General features: G+C 40.1%; 1 protein-coding gene across 3 annotated transcripts in view; it reads right to left on the bottom strand.

Moving 5' to 3' along the window:
- The window catches only part of NSD3 (nuclear receptor binding SET domain protein 3), a 101,842-nt gene that overhangs the window by 9,107 nt on the left and 80,031 nt on the right, over positions 1 to 12,704 (bottom strand). For all 3 annotated transcript variants that reach the window (XM_055416606.2, XM_055416607.2, XM_055416609.2), the window contains 4 exons: positions 10,328 to 10,484; positions 6,065 to 6,267; positions 4,933 to 5,045; positions 4,103 to 4,372 (listed from right to left, as the gene is read on the bottom strand). In XM_055416606.2, the coding sequence (XP_055272581.2) occupies positions 4,103 to 4,372; positions 4,933 to 5,045; positions 6,065 to 6,267; positions 10,328 to 10,484 (743 nt within the window). The remainder of the gene's footprint in view (positions 1 to 4,102; positions 4,373 to 4,932; positions 5,046 to 6,064; positions 6,268 to 10,327; positions 10,485 to 12,704) is intronic.

Raw genomic sequence — 12,704 nt, 5'->3', positions numbered from 1 at the left:
GGGAACTAAGGATCTCCCATGCCATGAGGCATGGCCAAAAATAAATAAATAAATTTTAAAATGCTAGAAATCTATCCTTAAAGGCAACAGCAAAAAGACAGTTTAATTTAGTATTTAATATAATTTTTTTAGGGCTTCCCCAGTGGCTCAGTGGTAAAGAATCTGCCTGCAGTGCAGGAGCCGTGGGAGATGTGGGTTAGATCCGTGGGTTGGGAAGATCCCCTGGAGGAGGAGGGCATGGCAACCCACTCCAGTATTGGTGCCTGGAGAAGCCCATAGACAAAGGAGCCTAGCAGGCTACAGTCCATAGGGTCACAAAGAGTCGGATATGATTGAAGCGACTTAGCATGCACACACATTTTTAATTTCTAAGAAAGACACCACTTCATAACAGAAAGTCCCTTGTTTGACTCTGGCACACGTTTTTAGGAATCTGTTATGTGTGAAAAGAAGGGGACTGATGGTGTACATTCAGCCTCCCATTGGGCTCCTGACTCTGAGTTTACCCAAGCCTTCTCCACATGGCTACAGTCTTTCTGACTATACTGTTCAGGGACTGTGTATGTTCAGCTCTTTTGTAAATGACCAATTGTCTTCCACAAGCAATTCCTCAGGTGCTAAAGGGCAGAATAATCCTGACTGTTTTTCTTCTCTCTTGATTATATTATTAATTTAGTAACTTAAAACATGGTTTAGAATAAATATAACTACTGTTAAAAGGTGTCAACACCATATTAAACTGAGTAGATTTGAGGATGGCTCCACAAACTCCCCTGAAACCATAATTAAAAACCTGCAAGTGATATGCAGGGTGTTAAGTGGTATCAAAATGTGTGCATTATATGTGACATTTAAAAAAATATCTATGTGGCCGCGTCGGGTCTTGGTCGTGGCGTGGCGATCTTTGCTGCATCACGTGGGAGCTCTTGTTGCGTACACGGACTCCAGCTGGGGCAGTGGGCTCAGTGGTGGTGGCGCAGGCTCAGTTGCTCTGTAGCATGCAGAATCCTAGTACCCAGACCAGGGATCGAACCCGTGTCCCTTGTACTGCAAGGTGGATTCTTAACCACCGGACCACCAGCGAAGTCCCTAGATGATGACACTTTAAATGCAGATGGCCTTTGACCAAGCAACCCAATCCACACACCCACTGCACAGGCGAATCCTGCAGGTGCTACCTTCGAAATGCAAGTCCAACCACTTCTTTCCTGCTCAACTACAACCCCAGTTAGGCCACACTGCCTGGACTATCATGGTCTCCTTTTATTGCCCTCTCTCCATTTGTGTGTATTAACTGCACAGAAAAAGTTCTAACAGGCTACGTACCAACTTAAAGAACAATGGTCTTCTCTGGTGAGGAGGGCAGGAACTGAGGAATTTCACTCTTTATTATCTTTTTTGTATTGTTTGAGTTTCTATTCTATGTTATACAGCATTTCATCATAAAGGTGATTTTTTTTTTTTAAGGCAGAAAAATGCCAAAAGTAATTTTATTTTATTTTTATTTTTTTATTGTTTCCTAGCCTTTTTGAAAATTTCAACCCGTTTACGTTTAAGGTAATTATTGATAAGTACGATCCCACAGCCATTTTCTTTATTGCTTTGGGTTCAAGTTTATACACTCTTTCTGTGTTTCCTGTCTATAGAATATCCTTTAGCATTTGTTGGAGAGCTGGTTTGGTGATGCTGAATTCCCTCAGCTTTTGCTTGTCTGTAAAGCTTTTGATTTCTCCTTCATATTTGAATGAGATCCTTGCTGGGTATAGTAATCTGGGCTGTAGGGTATTTTCTTTCATCACTTTAAGTATGTCTTGCCACTCCCTTCTGGCCTGAAGAGTTTCTGTTGAAAGATCAGCTGTTATCCTTATGGGAATCCCCTTATGTGTTATTTGCTGCTTTTTCCTTGCTGCTTTTAAGATTTGTTCTTTGTGTTTGATCTTTGTTAATTTGATTAATATGTGTCTTGGAGTATTTCGCCTTGGGTTTATCCTGTTGGGGACTCTCTGGGTTTCTTGGACTTGGGTGATTATTTCTTTCCCTATTTTAGGGAAGTTTTCAACTACTATCTCTTCAAGTATTCTCTCATGGTCTTTCTTTTTGTCTTCTTCTTCTGGGACTCCTATGATTTGAATGTTGGAGCGTTTAACATTGTCCCAGAGGGCTCTAATATTGTCCTCATTTCTTTTAATTCGTTTTTCTTTTTTCCTCTCTGTTTCATTTATTTCTACAATTCTATCTTCTAGTTCACTAATCCTGTCTTCTGCCTCTGTTATTCTATTGTTTGTTCCCTCCAGAGTGTTTCTGATCTCATCTATTGCATTATTCATTGTATACTGACTCTTTTTTATTTCTTCTAAGTCCTTATTAAATCTTTCTTCCATCTTCTCAATCCTTTTCTCCAGGTTATTTATCTGTAACTCCATTTTGCTTTCAAGATTTTGAATCATTTTCACCATCAAAATTTGAAATTCTTTATCAGGTAAATTCCCTATATCTTCTTTTGTTTGTGTTGGTGGGCAATTATCTTGTTCCTTTACTTGCTGGGTATTTCTCTGCCTCTTCATCTTGCTTATATTGCTTTGCTTGGGGTGGCCTTTCCCTCTTCTTGCAGTTTGTGGAGTTCTCTTTATTATGTAGTTTCTTCGCTGTGTGTGGGGTTGGACGGGTGACTTGTCTGGGTTCCCTGGTTAGGGAAGCATGTGTCGGTGTTCTGGTGGGTGGAGCTGGATTTCTTCTCTCTCCTTTAGAAGACAATGGGCTGCTTTTCTGGGAGCCTGATGACCTCTGCCAGTATTCAGAAGTTGTTTTGTGGACTTTACTCCACGTTCAAATGTTCTTTTGATGAATTTGTGGGGGAGAAAGTGGTCTCGCCGTCTTATCCCTCCGCCATCTTGTTCCTTCCTCCAAAAGTAATTTTAAATTCCCACTAGGCCCATCTTCTCTCAGAGAACACGGCTCTAAGTTCTACACATCAGCAGGTGATGGTGGAGAAGACGAACTTTTAAAACAGATTATTTAGGCCTGTCACCAATATTTCAGTTGACACTCATTTTAACAAGGACCTGGAAGATTCTCAGGGTCTCTAAAGGTGAAGAGCCACTGTTTGAATAGTAGGATTTATTGGTGATTTTCAATTGATTAAAATATTTTCCACCATGGGCATGCATTTCCTGTATTAAACAAAGAGACTGCTTTGAAGAATTACCTCAAAGTATAAGAACACAGATAATTTATAAGTATTAAAGATCTCAACTTTTTCTAGTTGCTCTGTATATATGATCTAATTTGAGACTAGCCACAACTCTTACACATGTAGGGCAGGGTTTATTATGCCCATTTTAGAGATGAAGGAACTGAGGCTCAGAGAGGTTAAGCCAGCAGTCCTCATCCTTTTTGGCACCAGGGACTGTTTTCATAGAAGACAGTTTTTCCATGGATGGGGAGGGGAGGATGATTTCGGGATGATTTAAGTGCATTACATTTCATTGTGCACTTTATTTCTATTATTATTACATCAGTTCCACCTCAGTTCATCAGGCACTGGATCCCAGAGGTTGGAGACCCTTGGGTTAAGTGACTTGACTGGGGCTTCATGGCTAATTATGATGGTGGAGCAAAGTCCTGGGGTTGCTAGTTTCTGTCCAGTATGTTCTTAACTATTCTTCCTTTTTCCTAGGTTAAATCTAGTTTGCTTAACAAGTAAAAAATACTTAAGATAGAATGACCAATGTCCCTTCTCCTTCTTTTGACTGATCACAGGAAAAGTGAAAGTCAGAGTCATGTCTGACTCTTTGTGACGCCATGGACTGCAGCACACCAGGCTCCTCTGTCCATGGGATTCTCCAGGCAAGCATACTGGAGTGGGTAGCCATTCTGGTCTCCAGGATATCTTCCCAACCCAGGGATCAAAGCTGGGTCACACTGCAGGCAGATTCTTTACCGTCTGCTCTTCTAGCCATTTCTTACTTGCTCCAGAAGCACCAAATTCTCAACCTGAGAAGTTTCAGAATTGTGGCATGAATCCCTGTGCACTGAATCCTTACTGACACGCTCTGAGAGGCACGATCCCGGTCTGCCCCACCGCCGCCCCGCCCCGTGCTACCTTCTTGATGCTCCTCTTGGTCCTGAGGCCCCAGCCCCTCCGCTCGGTCCTGATGACCTCCGCGTCCGGGTAGAGCCTCTTGGTGAAGCACTGGTTCTGACAGCGCTCCCCCGCCGGGCACACCTGCGGGTGACACTCATACTGCAGCATTCGGTTCAGGCACTCGGACTCCAAGCCACACGGGTTCTCGTCGGCCGGCTTGCAGTTGCAGCGGGGAATCTCTGACAGGTCCGCCACCTGGATCTGTACCTTTCCTATCACTTTGTTGGCCTGGCAACAAAATCACAAGCGGGAGGGAGGAATCTGAACAGGACATCGGAGACACCGGGCCCGCCTGGCCCCGCCTACCGCCTGAGGGGTGACCCTAAGAAAGGATTTCCCCAGTTGAGTAAACTGAGATTAACAGCTGCCTCTCCTAAGCTGACAAAAATACCCAAACCTGATGCGAGTCCTCATTTATCCTGTGTCTTTCCCTTTCTACCAGTTGATGACAATTTCATAAACTTGAAAACAGCTCTGGGCTCTCTGGAAGAAAGGGGCTAAATCCCTATATTCTTGCTGGTTACAGGACAGGCTGAGGAGCAAGCACAGAAATTCCCATCAAAGTGTTGCTCCTCAGTATGAGGGGTTGGCTCGTCAAAGCCCCGCCCTCCCGGCACAGCGGTCTCAGCTCCCAGCGGATGCTCCGCCAGAAGCTGTCAGGTTGTTCTGCACAGACTGAGCCGTAATCAGCATAAAGTCTTTGCAAGTCAGTTGGGGCCTTCTAACTAATAAGAGAGCAGTTTCACCTGGTCTGTCAAACACCAGTGTTTTCGTGGGTGAAGACTCACTTTGATGTGTTTGTATGGAGGGGGTTTTCTTGAGTTTTTTTCAATCTCCAGTGCTTCTTTACTTTCTCTTTGTGCTTTCAATTCTTGGAAACGTTTTGCAGCTTCTTCCAACGCTGCCAATAAGACCGGACAAAGCATATAAACACCCCACACCAAATGAACAGAAACCACTGGGAGAATTGCTTTCATCCTGCCTTCCCCACGCACCGAATGGGACCTGAGGGTTTCTGTTCAAAATTGTGTCCTGGAAGTAACCATGTACCACCAGGATAGAGTAACACTGAAATGGGATAGAATTCGTTTACAGATGAACACTGCTCTGTGCAAGCTGCCACCTCCAAAAAGAGGTCCCCCTTCAATGGTTTGCACAGGAATCTGACAGCAGCATTTTACCTTGTACCAGATTTAAATTCACTTCACTCTTACCCAGAAAGCTAAACTTCCCATCAACTTGTTGCAAAAACAGCTGTTTAAGACTTAGAGAACGAATTAATGGTTGCCAGGGGGTGGGGAGACAGTTCGAGAGTGTGGGATGGAGACAAACACACAGCTGTATTTAAAATGGATAACCAACCAGGACCTACTGTGTAGCTCAAGGAACTCTGCTCAAGGTTATGTGGCAGCCTGGATGGGAGGGCAATTTGGGGGAGAATGGACACATGGGTATGTATGGCTGAGTCCCTTTGCCTTTCATCTGAAACCATACAACATTATTTGTAGATCGGATTTACCTCAATACACAGTAAAAAAAAAAGTTTAAAAAAATTAGACAACAAAAAATTTTACAGAAACAGCTGTAAGGCTCTTCATGGGAAGTGTTTACTACTCTTCTGTGGCAAAGGTGCTTCACTTATTAAGGAGACCCTGCGTTCCCAGAAAAATCTCTCTGTTTGTAGTAAGATCACTGAGGAAACTTCTTCACGCACATAGCGCAGTCTACTACACTGAACAAGTTTTTCTAAATGACTGGATTGTGAGGTGGTTCTAACATGACTGGAAACTATGGACGCCAGGTCGTAACACCTGGTAAAAACTCCCTAACACCAGAAACACGTCCTCTGCGAGTGAGGAGTGGGGAGAGATCAACACAGGAGCGTCGGTTCTGAGCCACGGTGGACGTTGTCCGGCATACCTTTTTTGAAGGTCTTGTTAATACTGGTCTGTCCGTCAGCAAAGCTTTTGTCTCCTTCGACGTAGGGGAACACTCTGCCCCGGTGGACCCAGTAGTAGTCGTGAGAGCCGAAGAAGAACACGGGGAAGTCGCCCAGGTCGTGCTTGAGGCCCTGGATGTTCAGCGGCACAGACCGGGGGTTGCAGATCTCGGCCGGCCACCATCTGAAAGCAGGAGGATGCAGAGTCGCACTAAGCTTTACACGGCTGGCGGGGGCCGAAAAACATAGGTTTCGTACTTTGTCATTTTCATTGCAAATCTAAGGACACAGAACACCTCACTTATCTTTAATCCTGCCCAAACCACACATCATTTAACAACATACTATGAACGAATTAACGAATGAAATGGTGAACACAGACTAAACAAACTAGGCCCTCAACACCCAATCTGATTTCCTCCTTAAATATTAATATTTGATATTTATAAAAGTATATATATCATCATAATAAAGCATGCTAATAAGGTTAACAGTGAACCTACAATAAAACTGAAACATTAGAATTGGCCAATAAAATATTCCAAACCAGATTTCAGTCCTGGAAAAGTCACGTTTTTCTCCAAATGTGACATTCTTAATTCCAAGATTGTCTTTCAAGATACAGAAGTTTATTCCTGGCAGTCAAGGGAATCATTTGAGAATAAACTGATGCTAATCAGAATAAACTGATGGGAGAATGCCTGCTCCCATTCAAACTGGCATTTTCTGACTCTCGATAACCCACTCCAGTATTCTTGCCTGGAGAATCCCATGGACGGAAAAGAAACAGTTTCATGGGGCCCAGAGAGGTCTGACTGGAAAAAATACATTAACAATTAGTCCATGGATATAAAATCAGGCAGATAAAATCAGGCCTGTGAACGGGACCTCTGCTTTGGGCCTCTTTAAAATGTCATGTGATTAAAATTTAAGTATTAAAATTAAGTCAAATACATTTTCATATTCATAAAGTTTTTTAAAAAGGAAATATATAATGGACAGCATGGTGACTATAGTTAATGATACTGTAGTGAATATCTGAAAATTGCTAAGAGAGTAAATCTTCGCCGTTCTCATCAAAGTTCAGCTTTTTTGGGTGCTAGCTGTCCTGAACTCCTAGCCTGGCTCCCTGCCATAAATGGTGTGCATTCCTTCAACACACACAAAAAAAGTTCTCACCACAAGAAAAAAAACTGTAACTATATATGGTGATGGACGTTAACTACATTTATTGTTGTGACTGTTTTGCAATGTATACAAATGTCGAGTCATCATACTATATACCTGAAACTAACATAATGTCAATTACATTTTTTTAAAAGGCAAAAGAAAGTTTTAAAAAGGAAACATTCTGAAATTTATCTGAAGACCTTGGGGCTTCCCTGGTGGCTCAGCGGTAAGAATCCACCTGTCAATGCAGGAGATGACCCTGGGTTGGGAAGATCCCCTGGAGAGGAAAATGGCAACTGACTCCAGTATTCTTGCCTGGGAAATCCCATGGACAGAGGAGCCTGGCAGGCTACAGTGCATAGTGTTGCAAAAGAGTCAGAGACAACTTAGTGACTAAATAACAACAAAGCCTTCTTATACTATTTCTGATATTTCTTATCCGGGAATATCTTATCTATTATTCATCAAACCTGTACCTATCCCCTCCTGGAAAATATATATATTTTTAATTACAAAAGCACTCCATGCCAGTCAGAATCACCATCATTAAAAAAGTCTGCAAATAACAAATGCTGGTGGGAGTGTGAGCCAATGGGAACCCTCCTACACTGTTGCTGGGAATGTAAGTTGGTATGATCACTATGGAGAACAGTATGGAGGGTGCTCAGAAAACTAAAAACAGAACTACAATATGACCCAGCAATCCCACTGCTGGACATATACTTGGATAAAACCATGATTCAAGACACGTGCACCCCTATGTTCATGGCAGCAGTATTTACAATAGCCAAGACATGGAAACAATCTAAATGCTCCCTGGTAGATGACTGAATGAAGATGTGGTACATCTATTCAATGGAACACTACTCAGCCACAAACCAGAGTGAAAAATGCCAGTTGCAGCTACAGGGATGCATCTAGAGATTATCACACTAAGTGAAGTAAGTCAGAAAGAGAAAGACCAATACATACAGTATCACTTCTATGTGGAAGCTAAAATATGGCACAAAGGAACTTATCTACAAAAACAGAAACAGACTCACAGAGAGAACAGATCTGTGGTTGCCAAGGGGGATGGAGGGAGAGGGAAGGACTGGGGGTCTGGGGTTAACAGATGCAAACTATTACGTAGGGAATGGATAAACAACAAGGTCCTCCTGTAAAGCACAGGAAACTATACCCAATCCCCTGCGATAAACCATAAAAGAATATAAAAAAAGAATATATGTATGTATCTAACTGAGTCAGTCTGCTGTAACAGCAGAAATTAGCACAACGCTATAACTATACTTCAATTAAAAAGACATACCTTTAAAATTATTAAATGTAGTTTTATACACAAAAAAACAATGTAGTTTCTTTTAAAAATTAAAACAAGTCAGGAATGTGTAACAGAAAAGCTGAACACACTTCCTCCTTATAACTCATGCCTCAGACTATTAATGTTAGATGTTTTCTCCAGGTAATAATACAAACATATTATATCGAGATCTGCAATTTTTACAAGTTGTATAAGTATACGGAGAGATAATCTATGTACTATTTAACATGCTTCCTGAAGTTAACTGTACACTGTGGCCATTTTCCCATGTTACCACAAGCATTACCCTTCTTTTGTCTTCCAGGCATCCTACAATATGGATTTGACAAATCCCCTACTGACTGACCGTCTGGATTCCTCAAAATTTTGCACTTAGAAATAATACTGCAATGAACATCCCTGTAAGGACATTTTTGCCCGTTTGTCCGATGTCTTTCCTTAGATACATTCCTTGAAGGGGAAGTGCTGGGTCCAGGGGTGCACAGTTCAGTTCTGTCAAGTGACGCCTTTCTTGTACAGGAGCCCTTGTCTCTCCAGGCCCACCTGAACTGCAGAATTAGTACTCTTAAATCTCTGCCAGGCTGTTAATTGAAAATAAACTTTGTTTTCTTCATGTACATTTTTAGTGAGGCAGGGCACTTTTTACATGTTTATTTTCCATTTGCTGTTTTTCTGCAAACTGTCTCTTTCTCTGTTCCTTTTTTCTTTAGGAAGGTAGTTTTCTTTTTTTACTGAGAGTAGAGTTCACCTGGTTTGATATTTGCCTTTTAAAACTTTATATCTTTTGCTGTAAAGTGTAAAATTATTTATAACTGTCCATTTTTAAAAAAAAGAACATGGAAGTTTCCTGTCATTTGTTCAAAAAATTGGTTGGAGGGGAGCTTCTCAATGCCCCTTATCTCAGCTAAAAATGAAGTTTTTAAGGTTAAATAGGTGAGCAAGCAGTGTATTTAAAACAGAGAAAATGACAGAACCCTTGTTTAAAAAAATCACAGCATGTTTGAAATTCTATAGAAACATATTTAGGATTCTAATTGAAAAGCAGAACTTTACTGTGTTCTTTTGAATAGTATCCATTTTCTTAGTAAAATAATAAAGATACACCTTAAAATGTAGAATGTAAAATTTAAAAAACACACCACTATCCTTTTGCGTGAAGATTTGTTAAAAATAGGCTTAAGAGGAGAAAGATTTAATAAAATAATGGCAACCATGCATACTTCTTGCTTCATTCCCTTAAGAACTAAAGGCTCCTAATGAAACAACCTCTCTCTCTAAATTCTAAAAAGCTCCCTCTTTGCACACAGTTTAGAGCTTCTAGCTAGAACTATAATAAAACAGACTTAGGGTCAGAAAGAGTTATTTTGGCCAGAATATAAACTGTTAATTTCATTAGAAACCAAAAATGAACATAAATCTAATTAGAATACAAAAAAAAAAAAAGTCTTCCCCACAATCCATCTGAAATCTTTTATTCCAAATCCTATTAGTACCATAGTTCATTAGGATAAAATAACTTTCAGAACTTAAAAACAAAAGCCAATCAACCAAAAAAAAAAAGGGGGTGGGGGAATCTAACAACCGCTAACCTTCCCGGTCTTCTAGAAACGCAGACTAAAAATGTTTCTTTTCTTTCTTGTTCTGAGGAAGTGGCTGTGCTGTGTGTTGTACCTGTTTCCTGGCCACGCTTGTACAGACTGTGAACTACTCAACAGTGATTGAATACATCCTCTCTGTCCTTGGAAAAACTTGCCTGTAATTTCCCAATTTGGCCCAAACAATCTGTTTGTAATGCAGCTTCTTGCCAGCTTTGCAATCATTGCAGTTCCAGCAGCCTTCGGGCGTCTCTATGCTCAGGCACTCCGGGTGGAAGGAGGCTGGACACGACTCACAGCAGAGCAGTCGTCCACCTTGAAACAAACAAACAGTCTTAATAACTAAAAGAGGAAAGAGAGAGACAAGAAAGTTATCTTTTCAGTGCATTAAATGTGATTCAGATTGAGAGAAATTAACAAAGGGATTGAGTTATATTGTAGTGATGGATTAAAATACAAGACAGTAAACAGATTTAGCTACTTCAGTGCTTCCTAGGGAGGGCTTCAGTGGCCAGAAACTCAGAGCGTGTGAGGACCCGTGAGCAGGAAAACTATGACTCTTCACCCCTCTGAAATGAGGACTACTGAGGCATTGGTTTAGCCGGGGGTTAAGACTTAACGTATGACAAATAGATGCATAAAATCTTGAGACTTGAGTAGATGTGAGAACAGATTTTCAGAAAAATATGTATTCTTTTTTCTCCTTGAGAGCTAAGAAAGTAAACAATGGTCATCTTTGTATTTTAATCCAGTGGCACAGCTAACTAAATCCCTTTATAACAATACTAGTGAGAATGAAAATAGCCAAGAGGCTGACCACTACTTTTTTCTTCACTTGTAAGAATACAAAAAAGCAAAAGGATCTTGAATTTGTGATTGCATTATCATTACCTTTTCAGGAAAGACAAAGAAAGTCAAACAGGCTATATAGCAGTGGTTTGCAACTGTTTCATCACCAAGGATCCCCTTTCCCATGGACTCATGTTTTCAAATATTTTATCAACCAAAAAACCCCACCAAAACCAAAAAAACATTTTAAAAGCCACAATTATTTTTTGTTTTAATTAACTACAGAAATATCTAATAGCCAATTGGAGCTTCAGATCCCAGTAACAAAACTAGTCTCATCATATTAAATTGTTAAAATCATAGCCAAATACAGAGAAACTCATGCAACTGTATTTTGCACAAATGGTTTATTCTGTTAGACTTTCTTTAAACATAGTTCAAAATTTTGTTTGTAATATTTTCTGACATCATATCGAGAACCACTGCTTTATAGCATGAAATAAGTATCAGGTAGAATCAAGTATCACATACAAGGAGATCTCTTTAAGTAGCCTAGCAAAATCCTGTCCTTTTAAAAACACGAAATGATCTCTGTATTAAGACGAAAACAGGTGCAGCAAATGAAACAATATTATTTTTAAATGCAAAAAATTAAAGAAATTTGAGGGGAGATTAGGTATTTCAACAAGTGACAGAGAAGAATGTTAATCCCTGAAGATGAAATACAATAAAGACATTTACTGTAAAAAAAAAAAAATCATCTTTCCATTCGAAAACCAAGTCTATAACCCATGAGTGTACTGAGATTTAAAGACTTATAAGCAAAAGGTTAAGAGCCCACTATACAACTTTATCAAATTATATGCTCCAACCTTTTGAGCGTTTGCTATCAATTTTCCAGAAAATTTTGTCTTCCTGTAGACTTTCAAACTTCTAACTAATTAACACAAAAACAAAAAGAAAATCCATGTACAATCAGTGATGAATTAAATTACTATATTTCCTCTGCTTAAAAGCTTTTACTTCCATCATTTGGATTTTCCCCTTTGTCTGCAGATCTCAATGTGGATTAATTGTTCCAATTCTCCAACCTAGAGATTAGCTGCCTGAGTGGTCTCAGCCTAGGTAGGGAATTCTTCTGTAAGTTTAAAGTAAAATGAAATAATTCATTTTTCCATCAGAAAGAAATGACCAGTAGGGAGAGCGGTCTTTGCAAATAGCTTTGAGGACATGTGATTGTTTGAGTTGATGTGGAAAAGTCAGGCTGGCCATTTTTTAACATTATGGAATAGTCCTGAATTTTAAATCTTATTTCAGAGGAAATACAGACCCTGAATCATCAGTGAAAATCATCATGATTTTTTGACAAAAATACACAGGGAAATAGAAAAATAAAAATATGAACACTCCACCTTGGTGCTATGCAAGAAAACTGCTTTAGGGTGCGAGAGAAGAAAGATAACGGTTCAAGCTAAGCAAACAGAGGGCTCAAAATAATTTCAATTCATGTCAAGTCCAATACCGAGTACTGAACACAAAGTAAGCAACAATTGAATTTGTCTAATTTTATAAAGGCGCCAGCAGGGAAATCAGGCATTTCCTAAAATGCCTCAGGTAGTCTAATTTTACTGCACTATGGAATTAGTCAGACCCATGTCCATCTTTGTTTTGGAAACAGGTGGTATCACCAGTAAGATGCCATACTGTGACTTCTTCAATGGAAAACAGACAAAAAAGTCAATAGTC

The sequence above is a fragment of the Moschus berezovskii genome, chromosome 26 (genome assembly GCF_049115385.1).
Source record: "Moschus berezovskii isolate FMDL1 chromosome 26, NW_MosBer_1.0, whole genome shotgun sequence".
NCBI classification, from domain to species: domain Eukaryota; kingdom Metazoa; phylum Chordata; class Mammalia; order Artiodactyla; family Moschidae; genus Moschus; species Moschus berezovskii.
The sequence above is the reverse complement of the archived record's forward strand: the minus strand, read 5'-3'. Positions and strand labels throughout refer to the sequence as shown.